General features: G+C 41.4%; 1 protein-coding gene across 5 annotated transcripts in view; it reads right to left on the reverse strand.

Annotated features, from left to right (window-relative positions):
- The window catches only part of LOC149124736 (uncharacterized), a 273153-nt gene that overhangs the window by 168686 nt on the left and 82146 nt on the right, over window positions 1–22321 (reverse strand). Inside the window, exon 3 of one of the 5 annotated variants that reach the window (XM_089303893.1) lies at window positions 8152–8775. The exons of the other annotated variants lie outside the window; for them this stretch is intronic. Coding sequence (XP_089160019.1) covers window positions 8518–8775 — 258 coding nt within the window. The 3' untranslated portion in view covers window positions 8152–8517. Of the gene's footprint in view, window positions 1–8151; window positions 8776–22321 lie in introns of those variants that run through there. 5 annotated transcript variants of the gene reach the window in all.

The following is a 22321-nucleotide window of genomic DNA, read 5'->3' on the forward strand; positions in this document are numbered from 1 at the left end:
TTATATTTGATCAAGGAGTTAAACCAATCCCTGGAGCATGCAGATTATCTTCAACAAATGGTGCTGGGAAAACTGTATTTCCACATGCAGAAGTATGAAGCATGACTCCTACCATACACCTTACAAAAAATCCACTCAAAAATGGATTAAAGACCTAAATTTATGACCCAATACAATCAAAACATTAAAGAAAATTGAAGCAACACTGTAAGACATTGCCACATGCAAAGACTTCTTAGAAAAGACCCAGAGGAACAAGCAATCAAAACCAAAATTGACAAATGGGATTGCATCAAACTGAGAAGCTTCTGTACTGCAAAAGAAACACTCAGGAAAGTAAAGTGGCAACCAACAGAATGGGAGAAATTATTTGCAACCTATGCAACTGATAAAGGGTTAATAACCAGAATATACAAAGAGATCAAGAAACTCTACAACAACAAAACAAACATGCCAGTTAAGAAATGGGCAAAGGACTTAAACAGATATTTTTCAAAAGAGAAAATTCAAATGGCCAACAGACACATGAAAAAGTGTTCAGGATCACTAGCCATCAAAGAAAGGCAAACCAAAACCACAATGAGGTTTCACCTCACTCTCATTAGAATGGCTTTCATACAGAAATCAACAAACAACAAATGCTTGTGAGGATGCAGGCATAAAGGTACCCTAATCCACTGCTGGTGGGAATGTAAACTGGTAAAGCCACTATGGAATACAGTATGGAGATACTTCAGAAATCTGAATATATACCTACCATATGACCCAGCCATCCCACATCTGGGAATTTACCCAAGGGAAATGAAATCAGCATATGAATGAGTTATCTGCACTCCCATGTTTATTGCAGCTCAATTCACAATAGCAAAGACATGGAATAAACCCAAATGAGTATCAACTGCAGAACAGATAAAGAAATTATGGGATAGGTACACTGTGGAATATTACACAGTGGTAAAAAAAATGAAATATAGTCATTTACAACAAAATGGATGAATCTGGAAAACATCATACTTAGTGAAATAAGCCAGTCCAAAAGGGGCAAATACTACATATTCTCCTTGACCTGTGATAACTAATAGAGCACCTAAAAGGCAATTTGTAGAAGCAAAAATGACACTTTGAGAAGCAATGACTTGAACAGCCCTTGTCTTGAATGCTGCTGAAGTTTTTTTAATACTACGTGTTGAACTCTTAACATAGAGTTAAACATATGTGTATAAAGTCAATTGAAAACAGATCTCAGTAAAAATAAGAGTGGGAATAAGAGGGAGGGAAGGAGAGGTTAGGAATATGGGTAGGAGGGTGGGCACAGTGGGAAGAATCACCATCTTTGTCAAGTTGTAATTATGAAGTATATGAAGATTTTAACTGTGAAGCTATATACATATATTTATATATACATTTATTCCTATGGACTTACTTCTAAGGATACAATTTAAAACCTTGCCATGGGAACCCAAATCCCCTTAATCTGGGTGGCAAAATACCATCTTAAGTGTTCAAGTGATCATATGGATAGGATTAAGGGTCTGGTAATAATAACTGATAGAATTAAAAAGGAATGCTCCAACACAGGAAGCAGTCCACAACAGCAGACTCAGAATGACAATCACTTTAAATAGCACTCCGATATTAGAATCAGCCCTGAAGGCATTCTGGTCTGGCTGAAAAGCCCACCAGAGCATTTCTGGCTTGGAAAGACAAGACACTGTGGCAAAAAAAAAAAAAATGTACTACATGAAGGTCCTCAGTGGGTAAGACCTTAGTGGAAAGAAGTGGCCATCAAAGAAGGAGGTACTTTTCTCTGATGGGAGGAGAGAATTTCCACTTTGCTCATGGCCTTGTCTAAATACTGATGGAGTCTGTGGATGCAAAAAGCTTCCATAGCCTAGGCAACTCATGTCAAAAGCCTTAGATGATCACTGGACTTCATATATAAGAGTGTTGATTGTTTAATTAACAAGAGTCATCATGAACTAACTTCCCATGCAGGACCTCTGTCCTCAAAGAGTTGTATTATAACTATGTATAAGTGCTCCCAAAAGATGTATCACTCTTGGGTGTTTCCTTAAAGTTAAATTTCTTTTAAAAAAAAAAGTGAAATTAACTTCAAGATGCAAGAACTTTGAACAGCCCTGTCTCCCTTGTCTCGACTGTTGATTTTTTCCATGTGAATTGTAGAACTCTTTTGGTCCTGGTGTATGAAGTTAACTGAAAATTGATCTTAGTAGAGAATGTGACTGGGAAGGGGAGAGGGATGAGGAAGAAGGGTGGGAGAGTGTGAGGGAGGGCAGTTATAGTGGGAATAATCATTATATTCCTAAAGTTGTACTTAAGAAATGCATGAAGTTTGTATTCCATAAATAAATGGTTTCTTTGAGGGGAAAAAAGAGGCCAAGGTAAGCTACAGAGAAGTCTATGAAGGAAGTGTGATGTAATCAAGTTTTCCTGGATATTTTCCATGCTGATCCTGTGTTATGTGGTAGTGATTTCATCAGTCATTTGTATTGCTTCAAATCTGATACCCAGCACACATCTTACTTTTTTACTTTTTACGCCAACTTCCACTAGCTCCTTGTCACACTTTGCTAACTTTTTAGTTAAGTTTCCAACTTCTGGTTTGAAGAATCAGTCTCTGAGCAAAATTCTGGAAAACTATTCAGCTGCTTCAACAGTTTTTAAAAATGTGCTTTACTTTTATCTGGCATCAAAGTAGCCAGATATATCAGCATCCTGTTTTCAATGTGTAATAACCTCACCCAGTGAATCTTTCATTCAACATGCATTTCCTCAATGCCTACTAATGTCTTCTGCCTGTCACTGAGCATGAAACCAAGCATTATATGATCTCTACCCTACTATGCCAAGGTTGACGCCTTCCCTGAGAGCCTTGCTATTTTCAGGAATGCATAATGTCTCCTTGTCAACTACTTCAAACGTTGTTCACCTGGTGTGAGTTGGAGAAACTTTCAATCAATCTCCATCACCCTGACCCAGACTGTCAGAGTGAATAAAGCACCAGGAAAGAAATGACAGAGAAAGTTTTAGAAGCTGAGATTCCAAAACGAGGATGAGAGAGAATAGTAGCACTGACAAAGATATTTCGGTCTCTGATTCTTTTCCCTGGTAAGGACTTGTGGGATTTAGAAGCTCTCCACGGTCTTGAAAATTCCTACCTGAAAAGAGGCCCTATGAAATCTTTTTCGTCCTATGAAATGAAGTAAACACACAGTTGCTGTTGGGGAAATATAATTTCTTATTGCTTTCCACTTCTCAGGACAAAGGATAGAAACACTAAGTCTTTGGTGATCAACCTAGGTTCATCAAAATATTTTATAAAATGACTTCAATAAATGTTGGTTTTGATAACAGATTAGAAATTGTTGAGTGATACTTTGAAGGTAACCTGTATCCCCTCACTAATAATGTACATAAGCGGCTAGCTGGCAACCCCATATCAGAGTACAAATCTGAATCCTGGCTATGCCATTTCCAATCCAGCTATTCTACTAATGTGGCTGTGAAGGCAGGAGAAGATGGCCCATGTACTTGGGTTGCTGCCACCCATGTGGGAAATCTGAATGGAGTTCCTGTCTCCTGGCTCCAGCTTGACCCAGCCCCAGTCATTGCAACCATTTGAAGTGTGAACCAGTGGATAGGTCTCTCTCTCCCTCTCCCCCTACCTCCTTCTGTTTCTCCCTTTCTGTCTTACACTCTACACTACATATAAATAAATATTAAAAAGTAAAATAATGTCCATATATTCAATCCCTAAAGCCCTTTCCCAAATCGCATTAGGATCTTTCCTAAGAGACTCCACAGCTCTCATTGTCATTGTATTCAAATATGACTTAGATGAACACTAACATCTACTTGCAATGTGGGTAATTTATTTGCATTATTGCACAAGGCCCGGTGTGTGCTAATATTTAAACAGAAGTGTTTCATTTTTGAGGCTCCAGGTGCTACTCTACCTTAGGTATTCAATGAAAGCCTGAAGAAGACTAAGCTTGCAAAGCTCAGACTTGAAGAATTAGAAATCATTTTTAATAGGTTAGTCCAAGTTCATCATGAGCCTGATCAGACTGTTATTAAAACATAAAAAATCTTTCAGCCTAGGGGTAAAATTTAAAAATTCCTTGGTGAATAGAGTTTAAAGAAAAGAGTTCTTTAAATTGTTCCTTCTTTATTTTATTTATTTGAAAGGTATAGAAATCTTCCATCCACTAGTTCACTCACCAAATGCCCACAATAGATTAGCCTGGTCCTGGCCAACAGCAGGAGCCCAGAACTCCATCCAGGTCTCCCATATGGGTTTCAGGAACTCAGCTAATTCAGCTGTCCCCTACTGACTCCCAGTGTGCCTATTTAGCAGAAAGATGGAATTGGAAGCAGAGCTGGGACTCAAATCTGTGCACTCCGACATGGAATATGGGTGTTGAAAGTGGCATCTTAACCACTATGCCAAATGCCCACCCCATCAGTTTTTTAAATACAATATTAACTTGGTTATCTTTTCTCTGTGTTCCTGAGATATTCTACATAACCACGGAACATAAGTGTTTTCAAATATATAATTTATCTTTCATATCTTAAATAATACCAAGCTCAATAAGGGTAATGTTTGTGCATTTGCCCCATGTATACTAAGTATTTTAACAACGTGTTATGACTGAAAGTGTCTCTGAAACATCAGTTCACTTTAGGAATTAAGTAAGGAATCTCTGGCTATATTTACCCTTTTAACCAGGACGCCAAAGTGTGTAGCTTGCAGTTCTGAGCCCTTATTAACTCAAAATCAATAGCATCTTGTGTTTTAAAATCTTCATTTCTGAGGCACAAATTAGAAAGACATTTTTAAAAAAGACCTGAAAATACTGGTCAAATTATTTTCCCTTCTTGGTAAGCTTAGGGCACTAAATATTTACATGCCAAAAAAATGTTTAAAAAAATAATTTAAAGAATTATTAAATTAGGACTAACGTAAGCTTGTCAAATTGTCAAATTGTATGACAAAATATGAGTGCGTACATGTTGAATAGGAGAGAGAACATGTTCAACGGGTCTTCAAAACATTCATTCAAGTGTACATGAATTTGAAGACATTTCACACCAAAATTCATTTATTTTAATTCTATTTTTCCACAAATTTTTTGAAACACTCTCATGAAGGTAGGGGAGTTCTGTATGTCAAGCCCTGTTCAAGGCATTGGAAACACTACATTAACAAGACAGAGTTCCTGACCTGAAGTAGCTCATATTCTAGTCCAGGAATATAGGTGCTAAAATATATAAAGAAATTAATAAATTTTAAGAGTATACTCTGAATTTAAGCTCTATTTTTCCCACAAGTCAAAAGTGTTACTTTCAGTAATGACCCCCAAAAAGCAATATAGACCAAGAGCAATTGTTGGATACCAAAGACTCAGAATTCAAAATAATTACATGCAATATACAGAAAAACATATATAAAATGTTTCACTTTTTAAAAATACATAATCAAGAAAATGATCAAGCTGGAAGTAACAGTTAAAGTAGCCATGAAGACTTAAGGAAGAAGTGATATTTGAATCAAGACATTAATTAACTGAAGATTAAATCTCAATAAATCAGTGGGATATGAGGACAGTGAGAGTCAATGCACTGGAAGCTAGATCTGTAAACATGGCCTAATGCGCAGAACAGGGAGAATTAAACAAGGATCACACAACAAAACAGAGAAAATCGGAGATCCTAGCATGCACCCCCTTTGAATCCTAAAGGTAGGGAACAGTTAAGAACACAGAAGGATCAGCCGGCGCCGCGGCTCACTAGGCTAATCCTCCGCCTAGCGGCGCCGGCACACCGGGTTCTAGTCCAGGTCGGGGCTCCGGATTCTGTCCTGGTTGCCCCTCTTCCAAGCCAGCTCTCTGCTGTGGCCCGGGAGTGCAGTGGGGGATGGCCCAAGTGCTTGGGCCCTGCAGCCCATGGGAGACCAGGAAAAGCACCTGGCTCCTGGCTCCTGCCATCTGATCAGCGTGGTGCGCCGGCCGCGGCGGCCATTGGAGGGTGAACCAACAGCAAAAGGAAGACCTTTCTCTCTGTCTCTCTCTCTCTCTCACTGTCCACTCTGCCTGTCAAAAAAAAAAAAAAAAAGGAAGGAGACATTTGATGTAGTGGTTAAGAAATCACTTGGGGGCCGGCGCCATGGCTTACTTGGCTAATCCTCCGCCTGCAGCGCCAGCACTCCGGGTTCTAGTCCCAGTTGGGGTGCTGGGTACTAGTCCCAGTTGCTCCTCTTCCAGTCCAGCTCTCTGCTGTGGCCCTGGAGGGCAGCAGAGGATGGCCCAGGTGCTTGGGTCCCTGCACCCGAATGGGAAACCGGGAGGAAGTATCTGGCTCCTGGCTTCAGATCGGCGCAGCACCGGCCATAGCGGCCATTAGGGGAATGAACCAACGGAAGGAAGACCTTTCTGTCTGTCTCTCACTGTCTATAACTCTCTTTCTGTCTCTCTCACTGTATAACTCCACCTGGCCAAAAAAAAAAAAAAAAATCACAGCTTCCTATTAATGTGAACCATGGAGTGGCAGCAATGATGGCTCAAGGAGCTGGGTGCCTACCACCCATGTGAGAGGCTCAGCTTGAGTTCTGGGCTCCCGGGCTCCACTTGACCCAGTCTCAGCTAGTATGGGCATGTGAGCATGCAGGGTGTGAACCAGCAGTTGTGAGATCCCTGTCTCTCTCTTTTACTGTCTTTCAAAATTTTTAAAAATGTATTTGAAACAAAAGAAAATTATATTTAATGAAGAAGGTTTAAAGAATCAGGCACTGAAATTTTTCCAGAATTGGTAAGATATTATACATAAAAAACTCAAGTCCTATACATACCAAGCAGGATAAATGGATGGTATTAAGCATGAGGCACACATTTAGACATATTTTACAGGCTACAAAATGCCATGGACAAGAAAAGAAACACTGAAGGATATAGAGAAAAAAGGTCATTTACCAGGAAGGGAAATTATGTGGATACCAAGCTCTCAATCAATGGATACAATGGAAGCTTTGAAAGTCCTGAACGAATGTAAATGTCAATCAAGAATTGTAAACCCCTCAAAACTATCACTTCAAGTGAGGGTAAAATGAAGACATATTCAGATGAGCAGAAACTGGGGAGTTGATCACTTACATTGAGAACCAGCATTTTTGGTGTGGTAGTAAGGGAATCTCATAAAGTTATGAACATACTTTGGAGATAAGCGAGTGGAGAAATAAAAGTTCTTTTAAACTCTGGAGAGCTTCCTTCAACCTACTCCCCTATCGATTGACTGACACATTACTTTTTCCGGGAAGTCCACTCTCTGAACTCCAATCAACACTCACTTAAATGACCCATAGACCTCATGAGTACCACACTCAGTGTGCTCTCTCACAACAAATACAAACAAATATTCACAGGGGTAACGGGTGGGGAAGGGAATAGACTATTCCAAGCCAATTTGGGGTAGAAAATCGGTACAGTAGGAGAAATACTGCCTTTGGTATCACTTGCTTAGTTTCCTAAAACCCACCTTTAACTTCTTTAGGTCATTGCCAAATGTCTTACTGATCTTTATCCTTCCCTCACAGAACTGTACCCAGCTTTTACCCATTCCTTTCAAGGAGTAATTTAGCTAGCTAAACCAGCAGTCATCAAAGCACAGGTACATGAACTATGAAATCCAGATGATCCTTTGCCAAATTAGTGGTTATTTTCACACACTTTCTATAAAAATAAGCGTAATAACAATGACTACAGTATTCTTGAGTTAAAGTTATTTACTGTATCTTTCTTAAAACATATGATCCTTCTGTTCATTTATACCAGAACAATGGTACCATGCAATGGCATCCAATGAGGCATAAAGTCAGATTTAATTACATACAGGAAGGCTGATCCACGATACTTCATCATATTATACACAAAAACAAGCACTGGAATGTACAGGTGTTTGCATTCAGAACACATTTGAAAACCACTGGAAATTTAATGGAGAACACTCAGGAGATGAAATTCTTTCTTGTATTAAATGGAAACTTACTGCCATTTCCACACCTGAACAGAGAAGTTTGAGAGAGTTGTTGGTATTTTTAATCTCCATGTATGAAGCTGGTAGCTACTTCCACCAGCAGCACCAACACTGTGGAAGTTACTTTTGGTTTCCAGATGAATCCATTGAGCAAGGTGTTTGACATCTCTGAGCTTCCATTTCCTTATTTGACCAAAGAAAGTGAAACTCACTGTTTCAGATGGTTCTAAGGATTATATAAATGATTCCATGACTCAGAGCCTGCAAAACCAGCAGCGGATTGTCATAGCAGGGTTGAATTCTGACACAGGAACCAAAAAGGCCATCAACTTGATTTCCACGGTGCTCAGCAAGCCAGGGTACAGAGAGAGAGCTTCCGAGCCAGGCTGTTATTAGACACAGAATTAAGAGTTCAATTTTGGGGGATTCCAGGATGGCTGAATAGGGGAAAAAAGCACAGTGATTTCAATCACACGGAGATACCAGAAAATCAGAGGAGGATCTGCGCTCCTGGGAAAGAGCTGAAGGGAAGGTTTCAGTGAAAAGTCTACACGAAGAAGAGAGACTGTGGAGCCGCAAGGACAGTACAGACACGCAGCAGCTCACAGACCACCACCGGCGGCAGCTGGCAGGGAGGCCATCTTCCCAGAGCAAGGTAACAGGAGCCTGCAGAAGCTGTGCTCGGCTGGCGATCTTCGAGAAAGACTTGCGGTCCCTGCTGACCTGGAGTCCAGGGGGACAGGAAGCCCACTTTACTCTGTGAATGGAGGGCACATTGCTTCCCTCCCCTCATCCTACCAGGGCACCCAGCAACCGACAGGGGAAGCATCTTCTTCCCAAAATAAGGTCAATGAAGCAGATGGGAGCCCAGGCACCTCCGGTGGATTTGGTCAGAGGGACAAATTTTCAGTGTCTCCTGACTTTGAGCCAGAGGGGACAGGGTGCCCACTTAGCTCTATGAATTGAGGGCACACTGCTTCCCTCCCTTCCCCTCACCAAGGTGCCTGGCAAACAGCAGGGGAAGCACCATATTGCCAGAACAAGGCAAGTGGAGTCTGACCTGGAGAGTTGGTAGGGGACAAGGTGCCCTTTGGCACATTATTCCCCTCTCATCAAAGCACCAGACTCAGGGACACAGAGGCTCTGTCCTTGAAAGGGAAGGTTTGCAAGGCAGAAAGTGGATCCCCTGCAGCCTCTGACTGTGAGAATCCTGTGACTGGGCAGTAGGCCAGGAAACCAACAGGGCACAGGGTATGGCTGGACCTTTGGCAAATTACTGAGCCCGAATCCAAAAGCTCGGGATTCCGAGTGCTGGGAATGCACGTAGCAGAAGACTCCATGCACAAACTAGGGATCACAGAGGTGCTTTGTGTGGTTCAGTGCCTGAGCAGGGGATGCAGGCACAGAGAGGTCCACCTCGGCACAGAGAAGGGTGGAGGCAGGGATCATGACAGCAGGGCAATAAACCCCTCCCCTGTACCCTACCACACACAGAAACAGAAAAAAATAACCAGCAACATAAAAGGATGTGAACACAGAAACCTAGTAACAGTACAAAGGAGACCCAAAAGAAATAATACAAATACTTACGGGAAAATGGCAAGACCAAGTCACTATTTATCAATAATAACCTTGAATGTAAATGGATTAAACTCTCCAATTAAAATATGTAGACTGGGGGCCGGCACTGTGGCATAGAAAATTAAGCCTCTGCCCACAGTGCTGGCATCCCAAATGGGCACAGGTTTGGGTCTTCGCTGCTCCAATTTCGATTCAGTTCCCTGTTAATGTGCCTGGGAAAGCAGCAGAAGATGGTCCAAGTGCTTGCATCCCTACGTGGGAGACTCAGAGGAAGCTCTTCGCTACTGGCCTCAACCTGGCCCAGCCCTGGCTGTTGCGGCCATTTGGGGGGTGAACCAACGGAAGGAAGACCTTTCTCTCTGTCTCTTTCTCTCACTATCTGTAACTCTACCTCTCAAATAAATATATAAAATCTTTAAATAAATAAAATAATAAAAATCAGAGATGAAAAAGGAGATGTTACAACCTATACCGCTGAAATAAAAAGAGTCATTTGGAATTGTTACAAATAGCTTTATGCAGTTAATGTGACAAAACAACCCCACGAGGTATTCTTCTGTCATTAAAACATGCTTCCTCTGAGAGTCCGCTATTGCTTGCTTCACAGAAGATGCCAGAGTTCTTCACCTAATCTTACTACACCAAATCTTTGCCTCTCTTAAGCAGCTAACTTTCAATGTGTAGTGCAGCTGGCAAGGCAGCCCCGGGAAGCTTGCTGTGAAATTACCTGGCAGACCTATCTATGGGTTTACTGCAGAACAGCAAAATGTTCTGCCCCCATCAAAAGCAAGCATTGCCCAATTATGGTCCTAAAATGAGCTGCCTGCCACTTCCTCTCCATTTCTTAAGCAAACTTCCTTTCTAGTTTATTTTTCATAATGTAACCATTCGAGGCCACCACAAGCTGGGTTCATTCAGACCATATTTGTTGAAAAAGCTGCCATTGAACTTTGCAAATGGGAAAAAAAAAAGAGGGAGACCAGCTATGAATCTGGGTCCACATAGGACAGAAACAGACTATTTTTGCTTCTAAAAGCTTTAAAAAAGAAGTGTCTTTCCTTGAATCTGCTCTGTAGCTCTATAGGCCTGTTGGCCGGTGTAAGTAAAGATGCTGAAGGTGAGGCTCCTACCAGGGGTAAACGAGGGACAGCAAAGAGTTCACAGCTTTCCTGAGGACTATCTCCAAGCTGCCCTTGATCTTCCTGGCCAGCCCAGGCAGCGCTGGGACGGTTTCTATAATTGCCACAGTGATTCAGGCAAAAACAAGCATTGCTGTTTATTTTTGCATGACTTCTGCTAAGCAGGCCTGGAGAAATATAGTCAAAAGGATGCCAAAACATCATAAAAATATAGAAAATGCAAAGTTTGCTACCTGGCAGCCCCATATCTGGAAATGTTTATTTGTTTGTGCTTCCAGGTAATGTGACAAATCTGCACTTTTCTGCTCAGACTCAGAAAATGAAAATTAAAGGATGATCTCTTTTGGCAAAATCGGAAATTGCAGAATCCCTTAATTCTAGGAGTAAACCACAGGTGGCCATGAGAATCAGGAGCACAAGACTAAACATCCATGACAGCAGCCTTGGACTCCAGGGAGGGTTTCCACTGGCAGGAAGCCAACAGGCCTGGCCTTCCAAGACAGTCAATCCCATCCCAACATCTCCATGTTGGCAACTACATTTCATTTCTTCTTTTTAAGATGTATTTATTTATTTGAAACGCAGAGTTACAGAGAGGCAGAGGCAGAGGCAGAGTTACAGAGAGGCAGAGGCAGAGAGAGAGATGTCTTCCATCTGCTGGTTCACTCCCAAGATGGCCACAACTGCTGGAGCTGAGCAGATCCAAAGCCAGGAGCCAGGAGCTTCCTCCAGGTCTCCCACACCAGTGCAGGGGCCCAAGTTCTTGGACCATTCTCCACTGCTGTCCCAGGCCATAGCAGAGAGCTGTACCAGAAGTGGAGCAGCCAAGACTCCAACCGGCACCCATATGGGAGGCTGGTGCTGCAGACAAGGGCTTTAACCCACTGCGCCTCAGCGCCGGCCCCCACATTTCATTTCTATATTTGCTCCACCACACTCCACAAAGGAATTGAGGCAGTTTAGGAAAACACTCTTCTCCACCAGCGCCATGGTTCACTAGGCTAATCCTCCGCCTGTGGCACCGGCACCCTGGGTTCTAGTCCAGGTTGGGATGCCGGTTCTCTGTCCCAGTTGCCCCTCTTCCAGTCCAGCTCTCTGCTGTGGTCCGGGAGGGCAGTGGAGGATGGCCCAAGTACTTGGGCCCTGCACCGGCATGGGAGACCAGGAGAAGCACCTGGCTCCTGGCTTCGTATCAGCGCAGTGCAACAGCCGTAGCGGCCATTTGGGGGGTGAACCAACGGAAGGAAGACCTTTCTCTCTGTTTCTCTCTCTCTCTCACTGTCTAAATCTGCCTGTCAAAAAAAGGGGGGGACACTCTTTTCAAAATTATAAACCAAAAGAAAATTATTTTTAAGATGTATTTATTTCAAAGGCAGTATTACAGAGAGAGAGAGAGAGAGAGGGAGTTGGATCAGATGGGAAGCACTCAGGACTTGCATTGGTGTTCATATGGGATGCTGGAACCATAGGTGGCAGGTTAATCAGCTGCCCCACAGTGGCGGTCCCATAATTAATATGTTATGATAATAATATCCAAACTTGTGCCAAGAAGATTTTGAGCAATACACAAATAAACAAGTTTTGAAAGTTATATGTATTTCTATGTACATTTCTTTTCAAAATATAATGTGCAAATAAAATCTATCTTTCACAAATACTAAGTATTTAGAACAAATATAAATTTAAGTTTCTAAATGAGTTTATTTAAAAAAGAGTTAAGTAATAAGTACTACAAGTATTAAGTAAAAGTAAATGGTGAAGTTGGGGTCTATGCATCAGATTTAGGAAATAATTAAGATGTGACACCACTTGGGGGAGATTCCAAGATGGTAAATTAGGGAACAACATACTGCATTAGGCTAGGGGTAAACAGTCTATTTAAAAAAAAAAAAAAGATAGGAAGTGCATTCTCAGGAGAATTGGAGAGAAAACTGCACTGGACATCCTACAAAAGGAAGAGCAAAAGCGTAGACCTGTGTGGAAGGTGCAGACACGCAGCAAGAACACAAACTACAGCAGCCGAGAGACAGAGTAGGCAGCAGCTTGGAGACAGAGGTGAGATCGGACTGCAGCAACCCATGGTGATATACCCAGAGGGAGAGCATGGCATGTGTACAGACTGGAACCCTGGAGCTAGCGGTTGCTAGCAGTTGCCCGCAGACCCAGTGGAACTATTGGAGGCATGTTTATCTTGCCCCAATTTCCCTACAACAGGTCTCACTGCCTAGCTGAGAAAGGGCTACCTTTTTGGGTTTGGGTGGGACCTGTGGAAGACACTGTATGCACGCACAGCAACTGGCTGAGACAGGACACCATCTTCTCAGCAGTACTGGAGGCAGTGGCAGGGAGAGAGCAACATTCGGTCAGCAGGGCTGTGTACATGTGTGATCCAGAGATTCTAGTGGAGAGAACAATCCACAGTTCCCACTGACTTTGAGGGTGGCTAGGAAGCAACTGGGCAACCACATAGGATGGTGATGCACCCACACCCTCCAGAATCAAGACGGCTAGGCAGAACTCGCAGGGAACACCTGCCTCTCTGGTTATGTGCCAGTCTGGCAGAGCAGAGAGAAACCTCTGTGCCCAGCACTGTGGGAGCCTTGGGTGCTAAGACTGTGGGGACTCAGTACTAGAGAAGGTACAAGGTGTAGCTGGGTTTCGGAGCAATCACTGGGTACAGCTCCAAACACTTAGTGCTCCTTTGTTGACTAGAGCAGGTCATTGCAGCAGGAACTGTGGTCACAATAAGAAGTGTGCAGATCATTTGTGAAGCACAGAACACACTGGGGGCTAACACCCACGCACTGGCATTACCCTGGATACTCACCCCACTCTGAAGCACTTACCAGAGCTCCCGGGCCACACCCATCACACATCTCTTGGTATTCAGGTATTCACTGACAGTGTAAGACATTCCACTATGCCACAGAGGCATAGCTCAAAGATAAAAGGCACCAAAGGAAAAATAAACAATCAACTCCACAAAAGCCTAAAACCAAACACAGAAATTCAAGAAATATCATTTTAACAAACTGAAGAATAAAAATTATATGGGTATCTCAATAGAGGAAGAGAAAGCATTTGATAAAATACAACATCTTTTCATGATGAAAACCTTAAGCAAAGGAGGTATAAAAGAACATTCCTCAGCACAATCAAGGCAATTTATGTCAAACCCATGGCCAGCCGCCTATTGAATGGGGAAAAGTTGTAAGCATTTGCACTAAGATCCAGAACCAGGCAAGGATGCCCACTCTCACCATTGCTATTTAATATAGCCCTGGAAGATTTAGCCAGAGCCATTAGACAAGAAAAAGAAATCAAATACAAATTGGAAAGGAGGAAATCAAACTACCCTTATTTACAGATGACATGATTCTGTATATAGGAGATCCAGTAGTCTACCCACTGGTAGAATATTGGAACTCATAAAAGAGTTTGGGAAAGTGGTAGGATATAAAAGCAACAAGGAAAAATCAATAGTCTTTGTATACAAGACATTGTCATGCCTGAGAAACCAAGCCCATTCACAATAGCTCAAAAAAAGAACTAAATACCTTAGAATAAATTTAACCAAGGATGTCAAAGATCTCTACAATGAAAATTATAAAACACTAATGAAAGAAATAGAAGATGACATTTAAAAAATGGAAAAATCTTCCATTTTCATGGATTAGAAGAATCAATAACATCAAAATGCCCATAACACCAAAAGCAATTTATAGATTCAGTGTGATCCCAACCAAACTACCAACTCTATTCTTCAGAGATCTAGAAAAATATAATGCTAAAATTCATATGGAAACACAAGAATCCCCAAGTAACCAAAACAAAAACAAAGCCAGAGCTATCACAATACCTGATTTCAAGACATACTACAGGGCAGCTATAATCAAAACAGCCTGGTACTGGCACAAAAACAGACTTATAGCCCAGTGGAACAAAACAGAAACTCCAGAAATCAATCCATGCATCTACAATCAGCTTATCTTTGACAAAGCACTGAAAATCAGTCCCTGGAGCAAAGACAGTCTCTTTAACAAATGGTGCTGGGGAAATTGGATCAATACATGCAGAAGTATGAAGCAAGACCCCTACTTTACAGCTTAGACAAAAATGCACTCAAAATAGGTCAAAGACCCCAGTGTCTGCTAATACTAACTGATAGAATTAAAAAGGGAGAGAACCATCCAACATGGGAAGCGGGATACACAGCAGACTCATAGAATGGCAGATGACCTAAACAGCACCCTGGCCTCAGAATCAGCCCTTAAGGCATTCGGATCTGGCTGAAGAGCCCATGAGAATATTTTAGGCATGGAAAGCCAAGACACTCTGGCAAAAAAGACCTCAATGAAAGATCTCCGAGAGTGAGATCCCAGTGGGAAGAACAGGTCTTCAAAGAAGGAGGTACCTTTCTCTGAAGGGAGGAGAGAACTTCCACTCTGACTACAACCTTGTCTAAATACGATCAGAGTTGGCAAACTCAAAAGGCTTCCATAGCCTTGGCAATCGCCTAGGGCGATTACTGACGCCATAAACAAGAGTGTCAATTGTTAAATCAACAACAGGAGTCACTGTGCACTTACTCCTCATGTAGGATCTCTGTCCTTAATGTGTTGTACAATGTGAATTAATGCTATAACTAGTACTGAAACAGTATTTTATACTTTGTGTTTTGGTGTGGGTGCAAACTGTTGAAATCTTTACTTAATATATGCTAATTGAGAATTGAAAATGAATCTTGATGCAAATGGAATGGGAGAGGTAGCAGGAGATGGGAGGAGTGCAAGTGGGAGGGAAGTTATGGGGAGGGGGGAACCAGTGTAATCCATAAGCTGTACTTTGGAGATTTATATTTATTAAATAAAAGTTAAAAAAATAGGTCAAAGAACTAAATCTAAGACCTGATACCATCTAATTAGTAGAGAACATTGGAAAAACTCAGTGAGACATTAACATAGGCAAAGACTTCTTTTCTAGAAGCACAGGCAATCAAAGCCAAAACTGACAAATGGCATTACATCAAGCTGAGAAGCTTCTGCACTGTGAAAAAAAAAAAAACACTCAGCAAAGTGAAGAGGCAACCAACAGAATTGGAGAAAATATTTGCAAACTACACAACTGATAAAAGGTTAACATCCAGAATCTATAATGAGCTACAGATACTCAACAATAAAACAAAATAGCTACTTAAGTAATGGGCAAAGGACTTAAACAGGCACTTTTCAAGAGAGGAAATTCAAATGGCCAACAGAAAAAATGCTCAGGATCACTAGCTATCAGGGAAATGCAAATCAAAGCCATGGTGACGTTTCACCCACTCCAGTTAGAATGGTTCTCAAACAGAAATCAACAAGTGATAAATGCTGGTGAGGATGCAGAGAAAAAGGTACCCTGGTTCACTGCAACTGGGAATGTAAAATGGTACCACTGTGGAAGATATTATGGAGATACCTCAGAAATCTGAACACAGAGCTGCCATATGATCCAGCCATCCAACTCCTGGGAATTTTCACATAGCAAAAGAAATCAGCCTATGAAAAAGTTATCTATACTCCTGTGTTCATTGCAGCACAATTCACAATAGCTAAGATATTGAATCAACCCAGATGTCCATCAACTGTTGACTGTATAAAGAAATTATGGAGTACTACTCAGCTGTTTAAAAAAAATATAATCCTTGGGCCCAGCGTCGTGGCTCACTTGGTTAATCCTCCACCTGCAGCGCCGGCATCCCATAGGGGCGCCGGGTTCTAGTCCCAGTTGCTCCTCTTCCAGTCCAGCTCTCTGCTGTAGCCCAGGAGTGCAGTGGAGGATGGCCCAAATGCTTGGACCCTGCACCCACGTGGGAGACCAGGAAAAAGCAGCTGGTCCTGGCTTCAGATCAGTGCAGTGCGCTAGCCATAGTGCCCATTTGGGGGGTGAACCAATGGAAAGACCTTTCTCTCTCTCTCTCTCTCTCTCTCTCTCTCTCGCTGTCTGTAACTCTACCTATCAAATAAATAAATAAAATCTTTTTAAAAAAAATAGAATCCTGTCTTTTTCAGCAAAATGGGCCCAACTGGAAACCATTATACTTAGTGAAATAAGCCAGTCCCAAAAAGACAGATACCATATGTTTTCCCTGATCCTAGGAAATCAAGTATCTAATGAAGTATCTGAAACATAAAATACTGGAGTGAAAAACATTTTTTTTTTTTTTTACAGGAAGAGTGGACAGTGAGAGAGAGACAGAGAGAAAGGTCTTCCTTTGCCATTGGTTCACCCTCCAATGGCCGCCGTGGCCAGTGCACTGCGGCTGGCACACTGCGCTGATCCGAAGGCAGGAGTTAGGTGCTTCTCCTGGTCTCCCATGGGGTGCAGGGCCCAAGGACCTGGGCCATCCTCCACTGCATTCCCGGGCCACAGCAGAGAGCTGGCCTGGAAGAGGAGCAACCGGGACAGAATCGGCGCCCCGATTGGGACTAGAACCCAGTGTGCCGGTGCCGCAAGGCGGAGGATTAGCCTAGTGAGCAGGGGTTCCAGCCGTGAAATAAACATTTTGATATTTGATGATTGTTTACAGCTTGTCTCTCTTCCATTGAGAAATACTGTTTTGTTTTTATTCTTCATACTATTTGTTGAACTCTTTTAGTTATTGTAGGTTTAACTATACAATCATTAAGTAAACTGAGAACAGATCTTTGTAAATAATAAGAATGGGAATGTAAGACGGATGAGGAGTGGTCTGAGCATGGGTTGGTGGGAGGGTAGAGGGGGAAGTGTCACTATGTTCCTAAATCTGTGTATATGAAATAAATGAAACTTGTGTAACTTAAATAAAGTTTCTTTAAAAAAAATGACACCACCAAGAGGTATCTGGACCTAGGAAAGAGACTTCTTTGCCTTTTCTGTCTCACAAAGCTCATGGTCAACTATTTCTCGAGAGAGAGATATTGATTTTCTCAGCTGCATACGGGCAGTGGGATGGTGCTCTCACTGTCCGGGAATCCACCATCGTTCTCTCTCTGGCTGTAATGAATGCCAACACACGTCTTTCCCTGAAGGACATGCATACTGTCTCAACAATTTCCACAGTTCTTTCTTGAAGGAGTTCCTGTGACGTTTCCAACGCTGTATGGGATTTGCTTGGGGATGGCAGGTGATGGGAAGGAAGAGCCCTGAGTCAGAAAAAGAGCTGTGGGCCCTCGGTCCAGCCACCTTCCTCTCCCGCCATCCTGCTGAGGCGCCAGGGCTTCCGAGGGGCAGACTCCGTAACTCTGCTCCATCAACCCCTCTCCTCTCAGTCTTCCCTGACCGCATTCTCCTCCCCTCCCCTCATCAAACTCACAGAACTCTTTTTTAGCTTTTTATTTCAAAAAAGTATGAAATTTGCAAAGCAAAGAGTTGTGAGGTAATAATATAGCTTCCGTGTACCCTTCCCCATTAATATTTCACATTAAGATCACTGTCACAATCCATGAACCACATCCAGATTTCCCTGTTTTATAAATCTGAAAGTCTTTTATCCCTCCTAGCCTCTAGTTATCTGTATTCTGTGATGAGGTCGCACTTTTTTTTTAATTTTAATTTAATTAGTTTTGATAGATTCAGTATGATTGATAACTACAATTCTTAGAAAATAATGATATTCCCTACTTCCCTCCCTCCATCATCCCATGCTTCTTGCTTCTCCTTTTGTCTTTTTTTAGTTTGAGATAACATATTTTAAAATTACAGTAAATATTTTAAAATTATAGTAAAAAGCTTAATACTTCACTGAAAAAGACATTTAACAAGTAAAAGCAAAACTGACCTGGTGAGAATATAGACAATGGCTATAAATAATAATTGAATGGAAAAATGACAATTTCAACCGCATGCAGTACATTATAAGTAATCACAGATAATTAAAACCACAGTAGTATAACATTCTTTTTTTTTCTTTTTCTTTTTTTTTTTTTTTTGACAGGCAGAATTAGACAGTGAGAGAGAGAGAGAAGTCTTCCTTTTTCCGTTGGTTCACCCCCTAAATGGCCACTATGACCGGTGCTGCACCGATCTGAAGCCAGGAGCCAGGTGCTTCCTCCTGGTCTCCCATGCAGGTGCAGGGCCCAAGCACCTGGGCCATCCTCCACTGCCTTCCCAGGCCACAGCAGAGAGCTGGACAGGAAGAGGAGCAACCAAGACAGAACCAGCACCCCAACTGGGACTAGAACCTGGGATGCCAGCGCCACAGGCTAAGGATTAGCCAAGTGAGCCGCGGCGCCCACCAGCCAGTGCCACGGCTCACTTGGTTAATCTTCCACCTGCGGTGCCAGCATCCCAGGTAGGCACCAGGTTCTAGTCCCAGTTGCTCCTCTTGCAGTCCAGTTCTCTGCTGTGGCCCGGGAAGGCAGTGGAGGATGGCCCAAGTGCTTGGACCCCTGCACAGGTATGGGAGACCAGGAGGAGGCACCTGGCTCCTGGCTTAGGATTGGTGCAGTGCTGGCCGTAGCAGCCATTTGGGGAGTGAACCAACGGAAGAAAGACCTCTCTCTCTCTCTCTCTCTCTCACTGTCTATAACTCTACCTGTCAAATAAATTAAAAAAAAAAAAAAAAAAAAACCTCCTTAACCATCAGTTCCACATAGATATAGAACAAAGTTTTATGAAACTATATTTGCAGCAATGCTGATACACATGACATTATTTTTTCCTTCTTTTATTTTTTTTTTAATTTTTAGCTCCCACATATAAGGGAGAACATGCGGTATTTGTTTTTCTGGGTCCAGCTTACTTCAGTCAACATACTGTTCTCCAGATACATCTATTTTGCTGCAAATGGTAGAATTTCATTATTTTTATAACTAAATAATATTCCATCATGTATATATACCACATTTTCTTTATCCATTCATCTGATGATGAGACCTCAGTTGCTTCCAAATTTGGGCTACTGTGAACAGTGCTGCTATAAACAAGGTGGTGCAGGTATCGTATCGCTTAGATTCACGTATTCAAGTCATTTGGGTATATAACCAGTAGTGGGTTTGCTGGGTCATATAGCAAGTCTTTTCCAGCTTTTTAAGAAATATCCACACTTTTCCACAGTGGCTGGACTAATGTATGTTCCCATCAAGAGTGTTTAAGTGTTCCCCTTTGTCCAGATCCTTGCCAGTATTTGTTACTCTCTGTGTTTTGGGTTTAGCCATTTTGACCGGGTTGAGGTGGTATCTCATCATGGTTTTGATTTGAATTTCCCAGAATGGCTATTTTTATATATTTGTTTGCCATCTGTATTTCTTCATTTGAGAACTGTCTATTGAAGTCTTATACCCATTTCTCAACTGGATTGCTTGCCTTTTTTTTTTTTTTTTTGAGTTTAAGTTACTGATAAACTCAGATAGGTGGTTTGCAAATATTTTTCTCATTCTATTGGATGTGTCTTCACTCTATTGATTGATGAGTTTCATATAGTTCCATTTAGTTTTGCTTTTGTTGCCTATGCTTTGGGGGTCTTGCCCAAGAAGTCATCCCCTACACCAATGTCTTGGAGTGTCTCCTCTATGATTTCTCCAGAAGCTTTATAGTCTCAGGTTTTAAATTTGGGTCTTTGATAAATCTGGAGTTGATTTTTGTATATGGTGAGAAGCATGGATCTAATTTCATTCTTCTCTATATACATACAGTTTTGCTGGCACCACTTATTGAAGAGACTATATTTACTCCATTGCTGTTTTAATTACAATAGCTTTGTAGCATGCTTTGCAGGCAGGTATTGTGACCAGTTTGTTCCTTCTTGTTGTGTAGCACTTGGCTATTCTGAGTCTTTGGTGATTCCATATGAATTTTAGAATTACTTTTCCTAGTTCTGTAAAAAATGTCATTGGTATGTTCATAGGGATTGCATTGACTCTGCAGATTGCTTTAGGTAGTATAGACATTTTAGTGATACTGACTTGTCCAATCTATGAGCAAGGAATATCTTCATTTGTTGTGTCCTTAATGATTTCTCTCATTAATGTTTGATAATTTGACAATTTCCATTGTATAGCTCCTTCATTTGTTTAAATTTATTCTTAAATATTTGATTTTCTAAGTGGCTGGTATGAATGGGATTTCTTTGCTGATTTTGCTTTTTTTGACTTCATCATTAGTATACAAAAATGCTATTCTTTTTTGTATGTTTATTTTGTAACCTGCAACTTTACTGAATTGGTTGATCAATTCTAACAGCCTTTTGTTGGAGTGCTTAGGTTTTCCATGTACAACATGTCAGCTACAAAATGGATAATTTGACTTCCTTTTTTCCAATTGTGATGACCTTTATTATTTTCTCCCCCACTAAATGCCCTTGCTAAAATTTCCAGCACTATTTTCAGTAAGAACAGCTAAAGTGGACATATTTGTCGTGTTCCAGGTCTGAAGGGAAACACTTGCAGTTTTTTCCCATTTCATATGATATTGGCTGTATGATATAGCCTTTATAATTTTTTAGAAAACTTTTATTTAATAAACATAAATTTCAAGAGTACAACTTTTGGATTATAGCAGTTCTTCTCCCCATAACCTCCCTCCCACCTGCAAACCATCCCATCTCCCACTCCCTCTCCCATCCCATTCTTCATTAAGATTCATTTTCAATTATCTTTATATACAGAAGATCAACTTAGCATATACTAAGTAAGGATTTCAACAGACTGCACCCACACAGACACACAAAGTATAAAGTACTGTTTGAGTAGTAGTTTTACCGTTAATTCTAATAGTACCACACATTGAGGACAGAGATCCTATATGGGGAGTAAGTGCACAGTGACTCCTGCAGTTGATTTAACAATTGACACTCATATTTATGACGTCAGTAGTTACCCAAGGCTTTTGTCATGAGCTGCCAAGGCTATGGAAGCCTCTTGAGTTCACAAACTCCGATCTTATTTAGACAAGGCCATATTCAAACTGGGAGTTCTCTCCTCCCTTCAGAGAAAGGTACCTCCTTCTTTGATGGCCCTTTCTTTCCTCTGGGATCTCACTCACAGAGATCTTTCATTTAGGTCCTTTTTTGCCAGAGTGTCTTGGCTTTCTATGCCTGAGAAACTCTCATGTAGCCTTTATAATTTTGAGGAATGTTCCTTCTATATCTAATTTGTGGAGGGCTTTTATCATAAAGCAGTGTTGAATCTTATCAAACGATTTCACTTCTACTGAGATGGTTTTTATTATTTATTCTATTGATGTGATTTATAATTTTTTAAAAAATAAAACTTTAGCTCCCATATATAAGTGATAACATATGATATGTATCATTCTGTTTCTGACTTATTTCACTCAACATGCTGTCCCCCAGCTTCATATTCTGCTGCAAATGACAGGATTTCAATTTTTATAGCTTAAAAATATTCCATTACATATATATATATGTACATATATATCACCTTTTCTTTATCCATTCATCTGATAATGGACACCTTGTTTTATTCCATATCCTGGCTATTGTAAACAGTACTGTTATAAACATGGTAGAACAGGTATCTCTTTGATACAATGTGTCCATGTCTTTTGGGATTGCTGGACCATGTAGCAGT

The sequence above is a fragment of the Oryctolagus cuniculus genome, chromosome 9, assembly GCF_051225735.1.
Source record: "Oryctolagus cuniculus isolate XC-2025 breed Fujian yellow rabbit chromosome 9, ASM5122573v1, whole genome shotgun sequence".
Lineage (NCBI taxonomy): Eukaryota > Metazoa > Chordata > Mammalia > Lagomorpha > Leporidae > Oryctolagus > Oryctolagus cuniculus.